Source organism: Argentina silus (genome assembly GCF_951799395.1).
Source record: "Argentina silus genome assembly, chromosome: 18".
Lineage (NCBI taxonomy): Eukaryota > Metazoa > Chordata > Actinopteri > Argentiniformes > Argentinidae > Argentina > Argentina silus.
Genome location: NC_139672.1, coordinates 13,137,899 through 13,160,933, shown reverse-complemented (window position 1 = coordinate 13,160,933; position 23,035 = coordinate 13,137,899). Strand labels below are relative to the sequence as shown.

At 42.2% G+C, this 23,035-nt stretch overlaps 2 protein-coding genes across 3 annotated transcripts in view; one reads left to right on the top strand and one right to left on the bottom strand.

Moving 5' to 3' along the window:
• Positions 1 to 1,764, bottom strand: part of mib1 (MIB E3 ubiquitin protein ligase 1) — a 58,419-nt gene extending 56,655 nt beyond the window's left edge. For both annotated transcript variants that reach the window (XM_083689557.1, XM_083689558.1), the window contains exon 1: positions 709 to 1,764. In XM_083689557.1, coding sequence (XP_083545683.1) covers positions 709 to 937 — 229 coding nt within the window. In that variant the 5' untranslated portion in view covers positions 938 to 1,764. The remainder of the gene's footprint in view (positions 1 to 708) is intronic.
• A 3,601-nt stretch (positions 1,765 to 5,365) lies between these two features.
• abhd3 (abhydrolase domain containing 3, phospholipase) lies at positions 5,366 to 20,860 on the top strand. Its single transcript, XM_083690278.1, has 9 exons — positions 5,366 to 5,533; positions 7,469 to 7,632; positions 10,505 to 10,687; positions 12,611 to 12,656; positions 16,210 to 16,322; positions 17,302 to 17,475; positions 17,984 to 18,032; positions 18,281 to 18,446; positions 19,034 to 20,860. Exons 1-9 carry the CDS (start codon positions 5,372 to 5,374, stop codon positions 19,219 to 19,221), a joined length of 1,245 nt encoding a protein of 414 aa, XP_083546404.1. The 5' UTR covers positions 5,366 to 5,371; the 3' UTR covers positions 19,222 to 20,860.
• Positions 20,861 to 23,035: the final 2,175 nt, after the last annotated feature.

Below are 23,035 nucleotides of genomic sequence, written 5' to 3'. Positions count from 1 at the left end.
TGAGAGGTAGCGCAGCCGGGGGAGGGGGACAGGTTAGCAGTTATGTGTAAGAAACGGTCTTGGTGGTCTGAATGGTCTTCTAGCCGGGACCATTGGTGATGAAATGGGTTACAGACATGTCATAAAAAAAATGTGATGTGAGAATGTAAGGTGTGTCCATTTTGTCGTCTTTCAAGTTGTGAGCATGAGGAGGCAATGCAAGGACCCTCTTCTGCTCTTCATCAGTCAGCAACTATCCATCACATTGTTTCTCTCGAGAATAATGTCACATAGGGATAATTGTCTAACAGCACCCTTTGTGACCCCTTTATTTTTGCCATGCTTCCTTAACACACAAAATACCTGGTACTGAGTTTTCCACAGTTGTCACTGACTCCTTATTCCAATGTCTAATGGTCATGGCGTGTGGATCGATGCTATGATAGACATTTACATTTATGGCATTTAGCAGACGCCTTTATCCAAAGAGACTTACAACAAATACATCTGACTAAGTAAGTGAATCATCTATCCGTCAGTCATCATAAGAAAGTGTCTTTCACGACCGTATCTATTCAAACTCGAGGACGTTTGGTTTACACCATAGACTTGTGATGCTTTAAACAACATGACGATCAACAACACCCAAGCAAATAAACGGCATAGTATTGCTCTCGATTGCATTCATCACAGAACCGAATACGAGCCCGAGGTGTAGGGATGAGTTACCTGTTGGAGCGCTGTCAAATATCCTCACGTCGTATGCACCGGAGCATCGGTAGTTGGCAGCAGTCCCGTTATCCCAGACTACCACCACTTCTTCTGGACTTTCAAAACTCCTGACGGTGCCAACATGTCCCTCTCCTCCGTCCTGTTTCCCCCATTTCCAATCGGGTCCACGGATCACTCTTGCACCCACTCCCTCCATCATCACCCGGTTATTCCTGCCGGTCGTCATTTCAGAGAAAAGGTCTCGCTGACACCAAACCAATATCAGCCAGCTAGCAAACTGCTTGCGATCCACTTGCGCTGGGTCGGAGAGTCTCGCAAAGCAAATCTGGTGTGTTGCCAAACTGTCCGGTTAGCAAGGCTGCTAGCTTGCTAACGACCACTGGCTAGCACGCTGTGATTGACCACCTTGGTCTGCTAGAAGTTCCACAAGATATAGCACACTAGTCACTACCGGTGGCAACTAAAGGGACATTCCTGACCAAAATATCGATGTGACTTACAGCTGGCTGACACGCATGTAACAGACGTTCCGATATACAGCTGGCTATGTAGTTAGCTACTTAGCTAACTGTAGCTACAACAATAACAAAAGGGGTAGCGAGCTACAATGCTAGTAGCTGGCTAACTATAACTCAACTAGCAGCTAGCGTTAGCTGCCTAAGTAAGCTGTTGAATTGGACTTTCCGCTCCACAAACTGTTCTTCTGCAACGCTATGGCGGACACTCGGTTTTCAGTTGACCCTTTTCATTGCTTATCATCCCAAGACAGCGAGAAATGTCACCCCAAGCGCTTGTAAAGTATCCACATCGTCACGAAATGGTAGACCTTTGTTAGCTAGCCTGTGCCTCCGCAAGAATGCCACCTCCACAACTTGAGAACGTTAGCTCGCTAGTTAGCCAGCGTATCTTAGTCCTTTTCCTTTGAATAACTGCCGTCCTTCGTTTGAATGTTTCTCTGATATGTTGTTGCAGTAAGTGTTGGATTCCTTCGTGTAACTGTATTTCTTTGGACAAATGTTTCGCGAAAGTAAACTCAGGATGAACGCGACGCCATTATTTGTCAATCATCATCGTTCAAGCAGACGGAGCTGGACGACGAAGATGTTTGCTTTGGGAGAACGGGGTTTGGCGAGCCCGTGTGGCGCAACACCGCTAGGCGGGGCGAACACAAGGCGAAGAGAAGTGTTTATGGCTGCTTTGGGATTATTGACATCATTTAGATGTTTCTTCTTTCTATCGATCATTTGTTAGTGTACTAAATACATCATACATCATGTGAGTTGCTTCTCGTCGTGCGTGCCCGTAGTCAGATGAGTGTGAATGTTACTTCAGCCACCTCAATACAACACATAAAGTAGCATCATTTATCCTTCATCCTTATATTATTTTTTTGTTATTCCGGAAACTTTTTTTTTTAGCAAACGAGCTTGGTGGCTGGAAAGAAGCTAGAGAGTTCCCAAACTCGGGATCGGGACCCCATGTGGGGTCCTCTGATTTAAAATCGTGACTATAACCTCACATCCACTTTTAATGTTGTTCTATTGTGTAACTTATTGTTTGTTATCTTTAAATATGTGTTTTTTTGTTGTGTATATTTTACTGTCTATATCATTTCAATGTTGGCAACTACAACTGAAGTTCCCTTCCAGGAAAAATAAAGTGATTCTATTAATAATAGAATAATTCGATATAATGATGACAAGTTGACAAAGTTTTATAGTTATTATTTACAGTAATTTATTGTTCAAAACTTACACATCTTATCATCTATACTATTGTAATATCATTTACATCAATACTATTTAAAATTCTAATACTACTAATACTAATACTATCAAATACTACTTCATATTCTCATCAGCCTCTTGGATGAAGGAGGGCTGTACTCTGAGGTGCTACTCTCATCACAGGCCTTCCTTTTCCCCTGGCCCTGGGGCCTCCCAGACTCCCCTGTCTCCTCACTGCCCTGGGCCTCTCTGTTGATGGTGATCTTACACAACACAGAGAGCATCAGCCGGCTCTCTGGACTGTAGTCGGACACTCTCCATCTGCCTTCTACCTCCTGTCCTGAAGAGGTCCATACAGGGGAGATGACCCTCACAAACTGGCTGCCACTGAACTCCTGAGGGATGCACTCGTTCTTGGGGTCTGCCTCCAGGGCTGCCAGGACCATCGTCTCAGGGTGGACTGGAGTCATCAGAGTGGAGCCAGGAGGTCGGGACCTCCCCTGTGCCTCAGCAGCAGCCACCGCTGAGGGCCTCGCAGGTGGTGGAACTCGCTGAGGGCGTGGCACCATGTTCTCCACCAAGGCAAATGGGGCGTGGTTTGATGGTGTGGCTCGATCAAGCCGTTGCACTTGAAGCCATCCACTGTCACGTATCCAGTCAAACTGGTCCAGGTCTCCAGTGAGACGGCGGTGAAGAGGAGGAATACTCTGAGCTAGGGCCTTGAGGTTGCCAACAGTTAGAGGACACTTCCTCAGGTTAGACACAAGCATCTTAACAAGCCTCTGCTGTCTCTGGACACCAGCTGGATTGACAAGACAGTGACTCGTTAATCAAGCAAACACTTCAAAGATTGACAATTTTCCTGAACAGGAGAGAAACTATACCAGCTTATATTGAAAAATACCTGCATCATCCCTGTCAGAATCATGGTTGAGGTCTATAGTCAAGTGATATCTCTCTCGCCTGTGTAGATTTGCCATTGTTGTATGAGTGAATCTTTTAGCGAAATCTATGTTCGATTTCAAATGATTCTTTGTGCTCCACTTATCAATTTCAGAACATGCATTACCTTGGAAACCATATGATCAAACATTCTATTTGGTAAATGCTATATTATGACATCACAGCCACTAGTAGTTTTGTTTACTTTCAATCTAGTGTCATTGCAGAGATGTCATAATTCTATCCCTGTTTTTGATTTCAAAACATGCATTTCCCTTGGAAACCACCAAACATTGTAAATTCTAATATCACTATGTTATGACATCATGTAGGAGGTGCAGAGTGGCAGAGTTCTAATATACCTGGGGAGGTGTATGCTCAATACAAATGTAGGACCAACTCACTGCAACTTTGCCTAGTATTTGATAGTATTAGTATTAGTAGTATTAGAATTTTAAATAGTGTTGATGTAAATGATATTACAATAGTATAGATGATAAGATGTGTACATTTTGAACAATAAATTACTGTAAATAATAACTATAAAACCTTGTCAACTTGTCATCATTATATAGAATTATTCTGTTATTAATAGGATCACTTTATTTTTCCTGGAAGGGAACTTCAGTTGTAGTTGCCAACAATGAAATGATATAGACCGTAAAATAGACAAAACTAAAAAACACATATTTAAAGATAACAAACAATAAGTTACACAATAGAACAACAGTAAAAGTGGATGTGATACTCCACATGTCCAGCTAAAGCTTCAAGACTAGTACACATTTAGTAAAATAAATAACAGCTCTACTTTACTAAAGCTGCTTGTGTCCCAAAATGCGCTCTTTCATTCATTAGTCTACCTGATGTTGGCAGAAAGTTGTTAAGGGCTCCCCTAGTTTTAAAAGGAAGGGACCTCAATCTTCGTCCTGATGGCAAGGTTTCAAACAGGTTGTGAGGGAAGGTCCATAATGCGTTCTCCTTTCTTGATTGTCCTTATATGACTATCATCATTATGTTATATGATTCTTAAACATATAACATATTTATCATGAAATTATACAAATGTATTCTAACAATCTAACATTTCAATGTTTCTATTACCTTGCAATTATAAAGATATTTGTGTGATATGTATAATGATCTCATATGATAGTAAAATGAGTCATCTTTCCCACTATGAAGGATAAAACCCCCATTTAATTTTATTTACAGTTACCAGTTTTGATTGATTCTGGGCTCTGTGGTTGAATGACTCTATCCAAACACTGTAAGAATGTATCCTTCCTTTATTTCTCCTTTAAGTATCTTTCCACCATTATTGCTTCACGTACTACCTGACATATTTACAGCTGTTCCATGGTTACTCTTACCCTGTTATAATCCAACATCTAAGGTATACGTTAAATTAGTTACAGCTGTCTTGTTTTATTCCAAAAACTATTGACTACAAAACAAAATGTCATGTGACACTTTGTAAACAGTGATGTCTGATATGACATTCTTTGAGAACTGTTTGCATGTGAAAATGTCATAATTATGTTACATTTAGATTGGTGGTGTCCTACTCTTTGAATAGCCTGTAGACATACTACATCTTACATAAGGTGGCTTTAAACAATCCAATCATTGGCAGTGGTTCTGACAGCAAGGGGTTGTGTCTACCGGCGACAGACAGACACATGATTGTTCAGGCGAATGATTCCATAGATGGCGCAAGGGCTTTGCATAGTCCCAGTCGCAGTGATGTGACAGCTTATCCTGGACTCTCCCCGAGGTCCCTCCAGCTGATATGGGCTGCCTTCACTGCAGGTGTCATTCTATTGAGCCTGCAAAAGCCCCGCGCAGGCCGGTCAAAGAGCGCCATCGTCTGCCGCTATATATATCGCTCCCCTTGACTCTCCCCTTCACATTGGCACACGCATCCACAGAGCAGAGGTTCCATCTGATCCTGCCGCTACCCTACGGAGCGAGCTAACAGGGACCTGGCAATGATATCGCTGGAGCTCAATTTTAACGTTTTGACAAGGGACCTGTCACTTTATCTGGAAAATCAAGTTAAAGTTGGGCTTTTTGGATCGGGAGTAGGACTGTCATTGGTGCTGGGCTTCAGCGCAGCGTATTGCTGCTACTACCTGATCTCTGTAGCGAAGGTAGGGTGGCAGAGAGGCTGCTTTGAACAAGTATTTTGCATATTGAGTGCAGTGCAGCCGGCAATTATAATTTTTTCGTTCTATGGGTGCACGACCATTAGCAGGGATATGGTCAGCGCTTTGCGCATCCACCCGGCTGGTTGGCTGAGCGAGGTTGATACGGCGATCTGCGGTAGCTTACTGCACTGCATGTGTGAAAATGACATCTCAAAATGAAAATGCTACCATGTAAAAAATTAAAGATTGTGACTGTTTAATATATTTGTAGATATTGCTTTGCAATGTAGGCTACCGTGATTCGCGAGTCCTTCTCAAATTGCTTTGTTTAATTCGATAATGTACTAATGTCCCTTACTGTAGGCTTTTCTTTTGCATAACCCTCAAAGTAGACTGACCTACGTAATTTCATGGACGTGTTCCAATATTATATTCCCGGCCAATAGGAGTTAATCACATATAACGGATTATTCTACCGGGCATTAATGTTTTAATATGCAAACACATAGATACATTTGTGGTTCTAAAAACATTATTCAACTAGAAAAAGAAGTTCCAGAAGAAACTTCGTGGGATTGCAAAGTATTATTTTGGTAGTGGAAAAGGTTTAAAGATGTTTCGATAGATAGATAGATTTGCTGGGTAGTTGAAAGAAAGTGAGATCGTCTTATGATGGTAGGGGATAAAGCTAGAAATGGTTTCGTTGGTTGGTTGGTTGGTTGGTTGGTTGGATAGAATGTTAGATAAAGAGATGGATAGGATGAGCCTGGGGTACTTCAGTGGAGTGGTTGAGAGTTGTTGAGTTGGTTGGTTAACCGAATGAGAGTTTTTGGCTTAGGTTTAGGATTAGTTACACAAAGTTTAATAATTTAATAGGTATCAGGAAGCTTTTTATCAGGGTTGATGAAGATTTTCTGGGCAGTTGAAAGAAAGTGAGATATGTTGGTTAGATGAAAGAGAGGATAGATGGATGGATGGATGAGAGAGGTGAGGTATAGAAGAAGAAAGGATGATGCTAGGTAGTTGAAAGGTTAGATAGATAGTAGGTTGGAAAGATAGAAGGTTAGACAGAGAGTATGTTCGAAGGTCATAGATAGATAGATAGATAGATAGATAGATAGATAGATAGATAGATAGATAGATAGATAGATACAGTATATAGATAGATAGGATGAGCCTGGGGTAGTGCAGTGTTGTGGGTAGAGGGTTGGTTGTTGAGTGGTTCAGAGTGGTAGAGTTGGTTTGGGGTAAAGGGTTGAGAGTGGTTTCCGTGGGGTAGAACTGAAGTGAACTAAAGACAGTGTGTCCCGTGAACGTGCTCTGTTCCTCATGGCGATGCACCTCCCGGTGTTCCCGTGCAGAGACTAATTAACTTCATTCTGGACAGATCAGGCTTAATTCCATCACTCTCCTTTTATAGAGGGGCGCTACATCATTCGTGGGGGACAACATGTTTACTGTACACTTTACTGTAGTTAAATATTGCAAACCACTTTGGTCAAAGTTCAGAGACCAAAGCCGTATAGGCTTAGACAGATGTAACGTTGTGCGTTGACCTCGTCCCACGTTGCACCAGGGGACAAAGATCATGTGTCGACTACAACGTTCAGGACACTGTTCAGAGTTTGCACTGCCAGCCTGTATTCATAAAGGGTAGGCCTACATAAGACTGTGTGTTTGGATACTTACTCACAAGGTATATTAACTTTATTCACGTGTTTGTCATCACTAGGGTATTGTCATTTGAATTGGTAGACATTTCGATGAGATTGAAACTATTTTTCTCTAAATCATAAAAATCAAAACCCCGGAAAAAAATCTGTGAAGTCTCAACTCAAAACCGGTCAGTATGTTCTTATCCACTCACTCAGTCTGCTGATGCTGTCATCACGGGAGAGCCTCTACAGCTCACACTCACATTGACCTGTTGTTCCACAGAAGCCACAGCTCATCTCTGGGGGGAAGAAGTTCTACCAGTTCCTGAGGGAGCAATGTCCCGTGGTGTCAGAAACCTACTACCCCACCTTCTGGTGCTGGGAGAGCCGCATCCAGACGCTGCTTAGACCTTTTGTCACCGCTAAACCCGGGGTCAGCTACAGGAAGTAAGTCTTTTTGGTTACGCTTAATTTGACACATTTTAAACATAGATGAGCATTTACTTGTGATTACATAGTAAAAAAAAAAAAGGTCATTACACAAATATAAACTTCACATTACTTAGAGCATATTGTTTTTACATTTGTTATCCAAGTAGTTATTGGATGTTAGTTATCTTTGCAACATTGTATTAGTAAGAAGATCTTCACCATGAAAATGGAGGATATCCCTGATGTCAAATGAATATTGCAAAGTGGGTGAACTCAGTTCACATCGCATGAGAGATAAGCCTGATGCATGTTGGTACACAGGTCTGCATTGTACACAATGTCCTGTTTACTATAAAGAAACAGCATTTTAGAGAGAACCTCAATAACAGTTACACTCTTAAAAAAAAGGTTCTAGTTAAGTACCAAAAAATAATTCTTAATTTGTCCCTGTAGGTAGGGTTAGGGTTAGGGTTAGGGTTAGGCAGGGTAACCCTTTGAAGAACCCTTTTGGACTAATGCCTTGTGGCCTTGTGTCATCTCCAATCCTCAGCCTAGGTGATGTCCAAATATTCAACATAAACCTGAAATCATCCGTTTCCACCATAGCCATATTGTGGAATATTCCCACAAGTTTTAGAGTACAGGGTTTTGATTGCATTGCGGTTGTAGTTTATATTAGGAGGCTTAAGCAGTTGGTTTGATGGCGAAAGGACTGAATTTGCCTACTTTTTGATTCCTTTCATTCAGGTTGGAAGGTTAACAAACTGGAAATAAATCTTCCACTCTTATTATTAGCTAAGACCTACCTCCAAGGTGAAAGGAACCTTTTGTGTGATGATGTTAGCTCAGGTCACCCTAGCTACTTAGATGCATTCTGTTGGAGATTAATGGGTACAGCGTCTCATGCCTCCTGGACTCATTAAGTGGACTGAAATGAATTAAAACCAGGCGAGGGCTGTGCAGTGCTGTGCCCTTGCGTGGGTATCGGTAGGAAATGGGTTTTGATCCGCTCAACTGCAGGGTCGACGTCAGTCGTGTTGAGTCTACTTTAGTCTTTCTATTCAGTCTGTAGGACCGAAGGAGGAAGGAGATGAATTGAGATTCTAATTGAAGCAATGTAAAAGGGGAACGTAGGATCTTTCCATGCCTAAATTGAAATTTCAGCACACTTCCTGAATCGATTGTTCACAATCCCACCCCACCTATATTTAAGCACAACCATAGTGTACTTTCTCTGAGACACAGTGCCCATTTTTCTTTAGTATAATCACTGTATGTACAGTCATCACCATTGCCCTTTACCACTACCTGGGGAGGCTGGTAGAGGCACACACACGTGTTTCATACCATTCCTCATTACATTTCACGCATTACAATGAGCCTGTCCTCTGATTTCTACCTCCACCAGCCTCCCCTGACCCTTCACAGTCAGAAGTACAGTATGACTACGTACCTTAGGCGACCACCATTGTCCCTACCACATAACTCTGTCTTTGACTGTCTGTGGCCCTCATCAAACAGCTACTGTACCTGTGCACTCCTGGCCAACTGTCTCCAGATAGGCGTTATTTGCCAGGATGGATTAATATCACAGTGCCCTTGAGGGAACGGAGGACCTTTATCCTATAATCAAATGTTACCCCAAGGTTATCCAAGGACACGGACCATGAAAGCTGACCAGTTTGGCTGGGGCTGTCTGAGTGAAATTCCACTCAACGACTCGGCTTGTCCGTGTAAAGGATTAGCATGTCTATAAAAGAGGTCTCCTGTCGGACGGTCACTTGCCTCAGATCGGTACACAGCTGAGAGTGCCCAGTCAGTCGACAGTGCATGTTTAATGCAGGTTCTGTAATTTCATGCCGGTTGTGTGTCTCAGACGTAAAGTCGTAAGATGGATTGCACTGGGACTCATTGACCTCAGCTGCCAGGGTAGGTTTGTGGCCCAGAAATTGATTCTCCATAAGAATCCCCCCCCCCCCCCCTTGAAGTGTGTGCCGTATTGTATTCCCTGTAACAAGAGAACAATCATTGTATCTGGAATCGAAGAGGGAATCATTTTGAGTGTAGAACTTCGGTAAGAAAGAGCCCAAAACAATTGCTTTGTTGAGATGTTGGCCCGTCCAGGATATTTGTCAAAGATTTTGTTTAGGCATCTCAATCATGTGTAATATAGTGTTGAGACCTACAGAAAAGGTCTCTCCTGACAATTGAATGCATACATTAGAAATGTCATACTTATAATGTGAAATGGTCAACAATTGTAATGTCTACAGACACCATATCCTCTAGTTGTGCTTATTTGAATCATTTCATAGAATGTGTAGGCATTAGTGCAGCTTGAGAATTTACACAACCTTGCAAACATCTCCATGCTATACACAATGAGGTTCTGCTTGATTGTATGGAAACAGTCAGATGCAGCAGAACCCACTTGCTTTGTGTGTGTGTGTGTGTGTGTGTGTGTGTGTGTATGTGTGTGCCTGCGTGCGTGTGTGTGTATGTGCGTGTGTGTATGTGCGTGTGTCTGTGTGTGTGTATGTGCGTGTGTGTGCATGTGCGTGTATGTGTGCGTGTGCTACGTGAGTGTGCGTGTGTGTGTGTGTGTGTGCATGTGTGTACTGTATGTGTGTGTGCATGCGCGTGTGCGTGTGTGTGCATGCGCGTGTGTGTATGTGTGTGTGTGTGTATGTGTGTGTGTGTGTATGTGTGCGTGCGTGCATGCATGCTTGTGTGTATGTTGCATGTGTGTGTGCAGTGTGTGTGTGTGTGTGTGTGTGTGTGTGTGTGTGTGTGTGTGTATTACAGAAGGAGAGTGTGCTGGAGATAAAGACACCTAGAGGAATAGCAGCAGAGCCTCGTTGCTGAGTTGTTGACTCTCTCTCTGCAGTGAGCTCATTAGGGCGGCAGATGGAGGACAGGTCTCATTGGATTGGTTCGACAATGATGACAGCGCCACTCACCCTGACCCAGCCACCCGGCCCACCGTGCTCCTGCTTCCTGGCCTCACCGGTACCAGCCGCGAGTCCTACATCCTCCACATGGTCCAGCAGAGCCGGGATCTGGGCTATAGGTGGGTGGTCCTGGCTAGAACCCCAGTACGATACACACACTCACACTTTTTACAACCCGGTAATGTGCACACTCACAGTTTTCACTCATTTGTCCTCATTGGTCCCAGAATGATTCTGAGAATGACCGCTTTTAAGGGTTATTTGAAGCTTTCATAAACCCTTTATTGGGCCAAGGTAAATACACGCTTCACTCATCATTCATAATTCATGCCTTTTGAAAATGGTTTTATAACAGAGGTCCTCGTGCTTTGCCAAATGTATCCGAACTCTTTGGCCGCCCTTGGCATTCGCTAGTAAATGATTTGTGAAGCATCTACTGTATGTAGGCCTTCTCAAAGGGTTGATGGAGCCTTCATAAGTGGTCATTTATTTTAAGTGGGTCTTCGTTATCGAACTCGTCTGTGGACTTTGGAAATTTGGACATTTTGGGAATTTCAAGAAACCATTTACACAACATTGAACATTGACGTATAGAGAGTGTGTGTGAATGGGACTAGGGTTACTGCAGGTGAGCAGGCGCAAAGAGAGAGAGAGAGAGAGCCGGTCAGCCTGCCAGCTTCCTGTGGCCAGAGCTGCTTTTTCTAAAGAGCTGAACTTTGCACAAACATCGGGGAGATGCAGAGGGAGGCAGTTTTTCTCTTTCCAAAAGGCTCCTTCTGTGTTTTTCTTCTCTCTCTCTCTCAATCTCTCTCTGCACTCATTCTTTCAAACAGAGTGTTGTGGGTTTGGAACGGGGAGGTGGGGGGGTGGAGGGTGGGGGGGGTGGAGGGGCAAACTCAGCATCTTCCACCCTTCTTTCTCTCTGTAGCTTAATGAATTACAGCTTACTGCTGGTACGAGCTGTGCAGCTTAGCCCGGACAGCTTCCTACTGTATGCTGCAGAGAATGTACGTAAGCACCCCCCCCCCCCCCCCCCCCGATCTAGCCCCACCCTACTGCTGAGCAGTACAGATAGAAGCAGCAGGTCTGACTCTCTCAGATAATAGATGAGAGAGAGAGATGTAGGGGAACGCAGCTGCCTTTTGCTGTTCAGCATAAACAAACAACGTGGCACAGCTGTGTCTCTTTGCATATGTCCTCATATTCCCTCTCCACCCCTGGAAAGTACAATTATTTAAATGTAAAAAAAGAAATGGGGGCAGCATGTTTCTGTGAGCGCACCTGGAACTTTGAATACACAGCAACACACTTGACCCGCGTCCTATTTCTCCACACTCCTCCTGAAGTGTGCACTTGTGTCACTGCCCCGCATGGTTTGTAAAAAGCATTGGATTTGTCACACCTATATGTCCATACCTATATACCGCCATATGGGGGAGTGCACAAGTGCACACTTTGGAGAAAAGGGTGAAGTAATGGGAACACTTGAATTTTGGAATTCATTAATAATGGAGGAGGTGTAAATGTGTTTAAACGTGCAATATGTAACATTCAAGCATTCTAAAAGCTTCGGTAGCGATCTGGAAATATTTGATTTTACGAATGCTGTTTTGGTCCCAAAAAAAGCACTTTCTAAAATGGAGTGGACTACCTGACGCTCGCTTTGTATACAAACATCTTGTTAATGGCCATGTTCTAAGGGATTGGACTCACCTAGAACATGGCCTCACTCTCTGGTGGCTGCCTCTTGGAATCGTGTGCGCATGCAGAAATACAAGAAAGCCCATTTCAAAGGGTTATATTATTATTGACAATTTCTCTGCGGTGGCCAGAGGTGGAAGATTTCCAGCAGACTTACGCTCTGCTCCTTTAAGCATTCATGTTAATTTCTCAACTGGTCAAGCTCTGTACACAAGGTACACATTATTTGACTAATTAACTTATTCCATGAATAAAAATGTGATGTCATATGTACCTATATTAGTTGAATTTAATTTAGTTCATATGAATTATGACTCGATGAATGTTGTTTGTTGTTTCAGATGTGTGGTTTTCAACAACAGAGGGGTGTCTGGTGAAACTCTCTTGGTAAGAATCCTTCCAGAAATGTGAAACTACAGTTTAAACGCTGTAACGGTTTGTGTTATTATATGTATGTCCTGTTATGTTTTCTGTGTATGCATCGTTGGAAATGGAAATAAAGTGATCTTAATCTTAATCTTATACCGATAATGATCTAGGCTCTCCCAGAGCTTGGGAATTGATAAAAGCCAGTTAGGCACTGAGACAAAGGATAATGAGGCACACACATATAACACATTATAACTCATTATAGGCATGCATGAGGCCTTATAATGTCTTTATAATAGATAATACTATGCTATGTCTGTCTATATGACACTGTTACACAATCTAATAACAGCCATATAACAATCAAACCAATAATAACATTCACAAACCTGGCCAAGGAGCAGTCCATGCCTCAGACTGCAAACATTCACAAGAGGGGGGTCAGAATTCCTTCATTTTACTTTCATTGACACTGCGTATATATATATACATATATTTATATATATATATATATACAGTACCAGTCAAAAGTTTGGACAGACCTTCTCATTCAATGGTTTTTCTTTATTTTTATTATTTTCTACATTGTAGATTAATATTGAAGACATCAAAACTATGAAAGAACACATATGGAATTATGTAGTAAACAAAAAAGAGTTAAACATGTATTTGTATTTATTTAAAAAAAATATTTTTTAACACACTTGTTGTAGCAACGCTATTGTGGAAATGTTCATCGCATGTTTGTCCCACACACAGATATCGCGTGTGTCGGCCACAGAGAGCCCAGGCAGACAGTGTGCAGACAGACTATGTTGTCACAGAGCAGGGATTAAGTTCCAGTTGGATAGATATAGTGTATTCTAGCACAGATCACTAGCCAAATGACCTCGCTCCTGGTTTCACTCTCCACGTGTACTTCTGACACCCTGCTCACGCTTTATCTATACATCACAGATATATTTAGCCAACTATATTGTGGTCTGAGCTCCGTTCTTTCCCCTGTTTTTTGGAAGAACTGCTTTGATTCGGCTTAACTGATTTATTTCTCCTCATAAGACTTTATTTAAAGCACTCACTTTATTAATGTATCTATTTAACATTTTTACATATTTACTTATCCTGGCTATTGTCATTGAGATGAAGAGAGACCTGTTATGAAGCGGCACATTGTAATTTAGCCTTGTATATATTCATATAAAGCCTTATTGATGCATTCATCGACCATTATGAAACATCAAAAAGCCAACAGGCACGAGAGGCTGGGATGTATACTATATCTACAAATGGTGTCTGTTTTATACCCAAGTCAGTGCTCACGAATAATCCAATGGCCTATTTGATCCATGTTCATGGAATGAATGGATGGTCTATGCCTTGTCATTGTGGTATTCCCACACTTACACACAGGCACACACACACTCCAGTTATCCTTTCCTATCTGAAAGGGCTATTCTCCGTTTCTAAACTGGGCCAATGCATCTGAGTGTTGTTTGCCGAATGCGATGTGATTTGCGATTTGCCTGAATGCACTGCACACATACAATATACACCAATTCTGTAAGCATTATACTACTGTATATGAAGCGGTAGTTAAAGAAGTCGTTTTCCTTCCTTCACTTGCTCTCTGGAATTGTGCTCTATTTTAATGCAAATGACTTAACATTCAAACACCACTGTGACTGTTCTCTCTCTGGCCACTTAGTGTGAATGCTCACCATTGTCTAAATGGGGCGATGCATTAGAATGTCCTGTTGTGTGAGAGATTCCCTCTGCCTGAAAGACTGCAATGAATGCTCCTAGTGGCCTAATTCCAGATTTACGCACGATTAGCATTTAGCATAGTTCTGTGAGTTGGTCAAGTTGAATCCTATCATTTGGATCAAGAAGGATATTTAGCATTACTGTAAGTTTTGGTTGCATTCTATTATTACAACATATTCGAAGAATTACATAATATTACATATTGCACTATAATAACCTATGACTAAGTACATGTTTTTCATTAAAACAATCACAACTAGACACCATTGGGCACCAGGTACAATAGTGACCAATTATGTTGAGTTAAATTGTTGTTGAAGCACCAGTAAGTACCCTTTGAAACAGCATACAGTAAACTTATAGTAAATACTAGGTCAACACCAGTGGAAACAGTGAAAATAAAGTATCATTAATTGTGGAAAATGCATTTTGACATGCAAATAGCACTAGATTTCTATGACCTATTTGTTGTTCAGAGCAGCATTAGTTTTTCAAAACATGATTTCAAGCCATACATCATTTGTTTACAAAATATGGAAACAAAAACATAAAAAATACAGTAATACGACCTTATTGCTTTGGTTTTGATAAGTTACAACACTTGTTCTACTGCTATGAAGGTATGAAGGATCATATTAATCCTAATCAAGGGGTATATTTAAAACAATTGTAATGTAATGTACTGTAATAACCCCTAGAAAACACTGATCGCTGCTATAATGGTAGCCCTGTGGTGACGGTTGAAGTAGAGCTACCATAGCAACTCATCTACTCATACACGTGATAGAAACACTACTGGATGTGACTGCAGAAAGTCATCTACTCATACATGTGATAGAAACACTACTGGATGTGTCTGCAGAAAGTCATCTACTCATACATGTGATAGAAACACTACTGGATATGAAAGTCATCTACTCATACACGTGATAGAAACACTACTGGATATGAAAGTCATCTACTCATACATGTGATAGAAACACTACTGGATGTGACTGCAGAAAACAGCTTTGACTCTCTGACTGAGCTTTCTGCATGAATATTAATGAAGAAAGGTAGTCCTCGCAAAATAGAGTCAACATGACTGAGAAATTGTTAAATGGACAGGTTATGCTAAGTTCATGTCAGCTACCTCAGAGTTCTAGAACCCTGGATAAAGTTGCAAATCTGTATTGGCCTACTGTACATCTGATACTGTGGCTATTTAAAGGTTTTTAAAGGGATACCTTACTCAATAATCATTTGAGTATGTGCCACATAGCTTGTCCAACCCGCTAATAGATGCTAAGCTAGGCTAGGTTAGGCTAGGTCTGTAATGCCGCTAATAGATGCTAAGCTAGACTAGGTCTGTACTGTAATGCGTCATCCTGTGGTTGCTCCTACTGTAAATAGTCCCTCTCTCCTGATTCAGACATTTGTAATGTGAGGCCTTCTTTTTCCACCCCTTATTCCAGAGTAGGGTTCATCAGCGCAATACTCGACAGGCCGGCGTGTCACTCATCTACACTGCTGTGTGTGTTCTCTGCACACCTGCCTGTAGATAGGTTATATGCATGTGCAGAGGTCACCATGGTATTTGCATGTGTGTGTGTGTGTGTGTGTGTGTGTGTGTGTGTGTGTGTGTGTGTGTGTGTGTGTGTGTGTGTGTGTGTGTGTATGTGTGTTTGTGTTTTGTTTATTTGTCTCCTCTACCTCACTTCCCTCTTTAGCTGGGCCCAAAATCAATCTACGAGGTTTGTACACAGTGCAGGGAACACCTTTTTTGGGAGAATGGGAAAAGCCACTATTGTTTTTGTGTACCTCCCAGACTCCTAGGACGTACTGCGCTGCCAACACAGAGGACTTAGAGGCTGTCATCGAACACATCCAGAGGACCAATGAGGCCGCCCCACTCATGGCTGCCGGCGTCTCCATGGGCGGGTACGTGTCTCTTTCAATGTTCACTCCCATTGGCTGCCCAATCCTGAATTATCCCAGAGTCTCGTCCCCGTGTTATGCACTTGTGGAGATCTGAGAGGGTTTGATAGGTGTAAGCATAGTGGTAATAGCCCCACCTACAGCTGTGATAGGCTAAATTTCCCTTGTAGTATCACTTCACTGAAATGAGGGATGTAGAAGTATGTTTTTTTCACATGAAAACATATCACATATTTTGTACATGCTCACTAGTGAAAATAGAACTTTTCTCATGAGTATGAGCACAACAATCACAGAAAGGCTATGGAGATACCTTCCAGGTTTTTTTGCTTGTGGCAAAGAAGGAGGAGAGAATTCAGGAGAGAAGGAGGAGAGGATCCAGCAGGATTTCGTCCCCTCAGAAATAACACTGTACAGTACTTTCATTCGGAGTTCAGCTTCTCAGAACACCAAGTCAAAGGGAGGTATTTGCGCTCTAATCCTCAAAGTGAGGGCTTTATCAAAAATGGAACATTCCCCCCCTCCTCCTCCGCCCCCCTGCTACTGTTCTGCTCTCCAGGCTCGGATCAAATACTTAAAAAAAAAGTTGAAAAAAAAAACTGCGCTTTATTTAGTTGATTTTGGCCCGGTACAATGGAACAACTGGAATAGATCAAAAAAGCGCAAGCTAAATCAAGCAAGTGTTTACATGGCTTCATTAACCCTTTATAAGGCCTACATGGATACTTCATTAATCATTTATAATCAAATGTCATGCTACAAAGGTTCGCAGAAGGGTGAGGCCATGTTTGGCAAAGTGTCTAATGCTAGAACCTGTTATAACACCCTTAATACATTGTGAATGTGCTTACGAATGATTTGACTGTATGTAGGCTTCATGAAGACTTTATGACTGGATCATAAATGCCTTTATAAGTGGTAATTTGTTTAAAGTGGGACCTATTTGGTGGACCCAGGTCTCACGCTCTCCCCTGATCCCCAGGATGATGCTAGCCAACTACTTGGGGCGTAAGGGGCGCGAGACCTGTCTGAAGGGGGTGGTGGTCTTTTCGGCGGGCTGGGACGTGTTTGAGTGCACCGCCTCGCTGGAGAAGCCACTGGACCGCTTCCTCTTCAACTCATACCTCACCAGCTGCCTGCAGGCCTCAGTGGACAGGTCAGTGGTGGGGAGTGGGCTCCGGCAGGAGATTAGCCTAGCATGGCCATTAGTGCCCCGGCCAAACACTAAGGGTGGTAGAGGGTGGAGAACCGGCCTGGCCAGCATCCAAAGGCTCTCTCTAGTTCCCCCTCGACCATATTTTTCCATTCCCCAGTGCTTGTTTTTTTTATGGAGGAGCTTTGGTTCATGTTTGTTTCTTCTGCCACCTACAGACATAGTGCTTTGGAGAATGCAGCTGCACTATTTCTAACTGAAATAGTGATGTGGGTGTTGCATTGAAATTTGACAGTCTTACCACTGGTGCATATCTTATTTTAGATATGAATTTACTTCTTAACAATTGCCAGTTTTTGGTCGTTGCTTGATACTGTAGGTTCTCACACAATTGGTAACTTCTTTGTAGTCATTGGTACTTTCCGGTACAATGAATTTCTTCTGAGTGAATAGATATACACTTGTTGGTTTGTTTCTTGTTTGTTTTTGATTGTATGTTTCTCTCCTCTAGACACAGACCTGTTCTTGAGAAGAGCTACGACATTGACCACATCATGAAGGTAAAAGGCATAAGGTTTTTTAAAAAGTATTTATCAATGACCCTGTTATAAAGTCACAATGTGGGATTTGACTAGCTGTATATAATATATACCCATTGACATTTTCCCAGCCCCATCTATCAATTTTATATCAAAACAAGTCGCTGACCAGCCATTTGCCAGGACATGCATTCAATATAAAATGCAACATTCTAGGTGCTTGTGGTACTTGGGTCACCATAATTTACATTATTACAACCCCTCTGCAGGCGAAGACCATACGAGAGTTTGACGAGAGGTTCACATCCATCATGTTCGGATACCCCACCAACGAAGACTACTACCGCGATGCCAGCCCCATCCACAGGCTCAAATCTGTGCAGGTGCCAATGTTGTGTCTGAACGCCGCAGATGACGTCTTCTCCCCTAATCATGGTAAGTTCACTCCTCGTCCATGCCGGCTCCATAGCCACTCAGTGAGGCATCATTGTTGCTGAATGACAATGTAGCCAAACCTGTCACAATGACAATGTAGCCAAACCTGTCACAATGACAATGTAGCCAAACCTGTCACAATGACAATGTAGCCAAACCTGTCACAATGACAATGTAGCCAAACCTGTCACAATGACAATGTAGCCAGACCTGTCACAATGACAATGTAGCCAGACCTGTCACAATGACAATGTAGCCAAACCTGTCACAATGACAATGTAGCCAAACCTGTCACAATGACAATGTAGCCAAACCTGTCACAATGACAATGAAGCCAAACCTGTCACAATGACAATGTAGCCAAACCTGTCACAATGACAATGTAGCCAAACCTGTCACAATGACAATGTAGCCAAACCTGTCACAGATCCTCAGTGACTAACCATCGCTCATACTGCAGTCCCACCAAACAAATCTTCATAAAACCTACACCCATTCAAGTACTCTTGATAGGAGGATATTGTTTGACTTGCTAGCTAAATAGTAGAATGTTAACATTTGTAACAAGAGTTTTGTATTCTGTACAGCCATTCCAGTGGAGATGGTGAAGCAGAACCCTAACCTGGCCCTCCTCATCACCTGTCACGGCGGCCATATTGGTTTTCTGGAGGGCCTGTGGCCTCGACAGAGCACATACATGGACCGCGTCTTCAAGCAGTTCGCCAAGGCCGTCATCGAGCAAGGCAGCCGGCTCAATGACCTGTCGTGCTTGTAGGGCCAGCTCCTTCCTTACCTACCTCCCACCTTCTCTCCACCCCTTCCTCCTTTTTTTCCTCCTTCTCTCCTGAATTCTCTCCTCCTTCTTTGCCACAAGCAAAAAAATACATTCTTTCTTTTGAAGGGCACATCTTGTTGCAATACAACATTCATCCATCCACTCCCGTATTACTCCGTACATTCATTAACTCAATGTATGTAGCCATGCATTTGTATGCTTATTGAAAAAAAAAAAAAAAGCATAGATGGAAAGATGAGTACGTCCTCATCTGCTGTTTAGTTGCGCTAGCTAATGGGTTGTGGGATCATCTTGTGGAATTACTCTTTTGATTTACGTTAACAGAAGTACTGTATAACACAAGTTTTTTTTTTTAACTCCATCTGCGTCCTCAACAACAACTCTCGTAGCAGTAGGATTTTTAGTCCTCAGGGATTTTATTTATTTACCCGTAGTACCTGTCTAACGTTTTGTTTTGTCCATGAATAGTTTATGTTAACATTGTCTAGTCCTTTCAAACATTACGGTATTTATGTTTTCTTGAATTCTTCTGCATGCACTTTCACACATTCTACCTGTACGCACACCAAATAGCTCTACAAATGTACGTTATGGAAGTAACTCATTAATGACAAGGAATGTGAAATTGCACTATTTTAGTTGAAAGAACCATGCCTCTAATTCCTACTTGCAAAGGCACTTGATTTTGATAGATTTATGTACAGTAAATGTACCCAAAGGGCCTGATAGATTTCTATATAAATTCCACAGGGATGGTGTTGTCCTAATGTTGAGGACTCAGCTAAGTCTTAATTTACAGGCCAGTACTATTTTACCCTAGCCTGGCTCAAGATCTGAATGTGCTACAACCAACTCCAATGACAGGGTATCATTGTCCATGGCTATAACTAGCTATTCTTGCTTATGGCTAGCCAACGATAGAGCTAGTTATACAGTAGGAGTTGGCTTAAGCACATACAAATCTTGAGCCAGGCAAAATATACCCTATTTCTAGGGTATTTGGTGAGTGTCAATCTGAGACCTCATATTGGAATGAAGGTGCTAGATACAGTGATGTGAATGATGTAATGTACATCTGAACAGGGGGGGCGTGTCCACCTACATTGCCTCTGACTGGACAGAGATGCTGCATTACAAGATGCGTAGTATCGACAATGCAGTCCAGTTGCCAGTCTGTTCCTGCTTTAGCCAACAATGATAATGGTGCTGAACACCATAGAGGAGTTGGTGGATGCAGACGGAGATCTGGCAACCCAGCTGTCATAAGATGCACTAGATAAGGGATTATGACTTTGTTCCCTGTGGAATTTGTATGTTTGTTTATTGTCTTTTGTGGCCATTGAGTAGCATGGGTCTTATTGTCACTATGTCCTGAACCTTACGACTAAACTAACACCACCATCGTAACCAGTAGCACAAATGACATGTTTGTGTTCTTCATCACATATTATATATCATTTTATATATGTCATATTTAAGACATTCTATTTAACATGCGCAGCAATAAGATTTTGAAAATAAAATTGTCTATGTAGTAAAAGTACCGGTATATGCACATGTATCAATATGAGTGTATTATGCTGTATTTAAAATTAATTATTAAATGAAGCCTACAGTGCATTTGTCTGTTATTTTTCCTTTCCCAGAGCATTTTGCTTGGTAATGCAGTTCCTCTTAAATGTGTCCGCCTGCTTTTATTGATTTTTCTTGCTGTTGTGATTCATTCAGACTCCAATACGCCAATGCTCCATTGTTGGCACTTACTTCACATGTAATGCTACAGTGGTCTCAGTGGATGCAGTGGATGCAGTGGTTGCAGTGGTTGCAGTGGTCGCAGTGGTCGCAGTGGTCGCAGTGGTTGCAGTGGTCACAGTGGTCGCAGTGGTTGCAGTGGTTGCAGTGGTCTCAGTGGTTGCACCCCATTATAAAGAGCTAGATAGTATCATCTGACCTGAGTACCTGAATAGAGACACAGAGACGCCGCTATGAAACAGAACGTGGTGAAATAGAAAAGCGCTGAGTCATGAGAGGCTTAGATACATTTTCAATACATCAGCGAAAGAGACTCTTGAGCCCTTATGCCTTCCTTATGCAGTTTTATAGTGCTCTATGCATCAATGAAATGTTAATGCGTACCTGTACGTTCATAAGGTATGTTTATAAGGCTTTGTTACACTTCATAAGAGGGTGCCTCAAATAAAGTGCATTTTATCCCCAGTAGACACGTATACAGTATTCCAACAGCAAATACATTTCCTTTTCAACCTTTTTCTTCAATGGCTACAGTGGGATACAGCGGAAAGAGCAGTACGTGACTGTGTAACCTGCTTTGGCTGGAGCTACAGTAGTCAGCTGTAAGCTGCATGGTCACGTGGGAGGGAGGGGGAAGGGCTTTAATAAAGGGGGGGGGGGGGGGGGGGGGTTCTTCACCCATATGACATTCAGACGTCCCTTGAAGGTAGCATTTGACAGCTCGCCGCGAGAGCTGGCTTATCACGTAACTCAGTGTGCCACAGGGTCAGTAGGTCACGCCACATCTGTCACTCACTCTCTCTCTGTCTGTCTGTCTGTCTCTCTCTCTCTCTCTCTCTCAATCACTCTCACTCTCTCTCAATCACTCTCTCTCTCTGTCTGTCTGTCTGTCTCTCTCTCTCTCTCTCTCTCAATCACTCTCACTCTCTCTCAATCACTCTCTCTGTCTCTCTCTCTCTCTCTCTCAATCACTCTCACTCTCTCTCAATCACTCTCTCTGTCTCTCTCTGTCTCTCTCTCTCTCTCTCTCTCTTTCTCTCTTTCCTTCTGTCTCTTTGTGGCAACACAGGTTTTCAGTTGTTCGGCCAGACAGTATGTTGATTGGATGCCCTGGTGGAGGATCTATTGAGCTGGACTAGCCCCCCCCCCCCCCCCTCACCCCCCCCCACCCCACCCCACCCCTCTCCCCTAAGCTCCTAGACAGATGGGTGTTGGTTTCAGCTAAATGGATATGGAAGCCTAAGTGTAATTGGAGTAGACAGTGTTACATAGTCGAGTGATTTCCTGTTGGTCACCATTTATCACAGTGGATATTGCTGTTGTGTAACACCTCCCAAGGACAACATTCCCTCAGGAATGACCCAGAATATATCAACTACTGTAGATAGTTGGCCAAATGGATTTTAGATTGATTCATTTTATACATATGTAATGCAAATCGCTATATCTACCATTTTCAAAAACGGACTTTCCTCCTATGATATTATTGGTGTTATGACATAAATATCCTTTATGATACATTTGAATTGACAGTAACTTTGTTACATTATTTGCTTATGTTATATTCATATTCTTGATGTTTTTTTAGGGTCAAGCTGCTGCCCTCTCTGCCCACACATAAAACATACTGAAAACGTTAATATGCTATGTTTTTTAAAAGCAGCAAACATGTGCATATATCCTTGTAAACAAACGTATGTGAAGGCCAGTGCTCGAGTTTCACAGTCGATTTTAGAAAGGACTTTGTTTGGACCAAAACAGCACTCTTCACTGATCGTTCTTTATCATGTGATCTCATTCCTTGATCACTACTGATTCATCATGGCCATTTAGCACTATTTTAATGGTTAAAACTACATACTGGACCTTACAATGATAACATGACCAAAATGTTATATCTATTTCAGGTGGCATGACTCTTTGCCAATTAACTAATTGTGTAATCTTTTAACGTGAAATGAGTGTTCACTTAATTCAATTATAATTTATGAGATGGTATCCCTGAGAGAGGGTTACATATTCCAAAAAATAATCATAACAA

What these genes read in the sequence shown, in the direction of transcription:
- abhd3 (XM_083690278.1), top strand. Translation starts at nt 5,372, where the DNA reads ATGATATCGCTGGAGCTCAATTTTAACGTTTTGACAAGGGACCTGTCA. An exon ending in ACCTGATCTCTGTAGCGAAG is followed by an intron (nt 5,534 to 7,468) that starts GTAGGGTGGCAG and finishes GTTGTTCCACAG; the next exon opens with AAGCCACAGCTCATCTCTGG. An exon ending in ACATTGACCACATCATGAAG is followed by an intron (nt 18,033 to 18,280) that starts GTAAAAGGCATA and finishes ACCCCTCTGCAG; the next exon opens with GCGAAGACCATACGAGAGTT.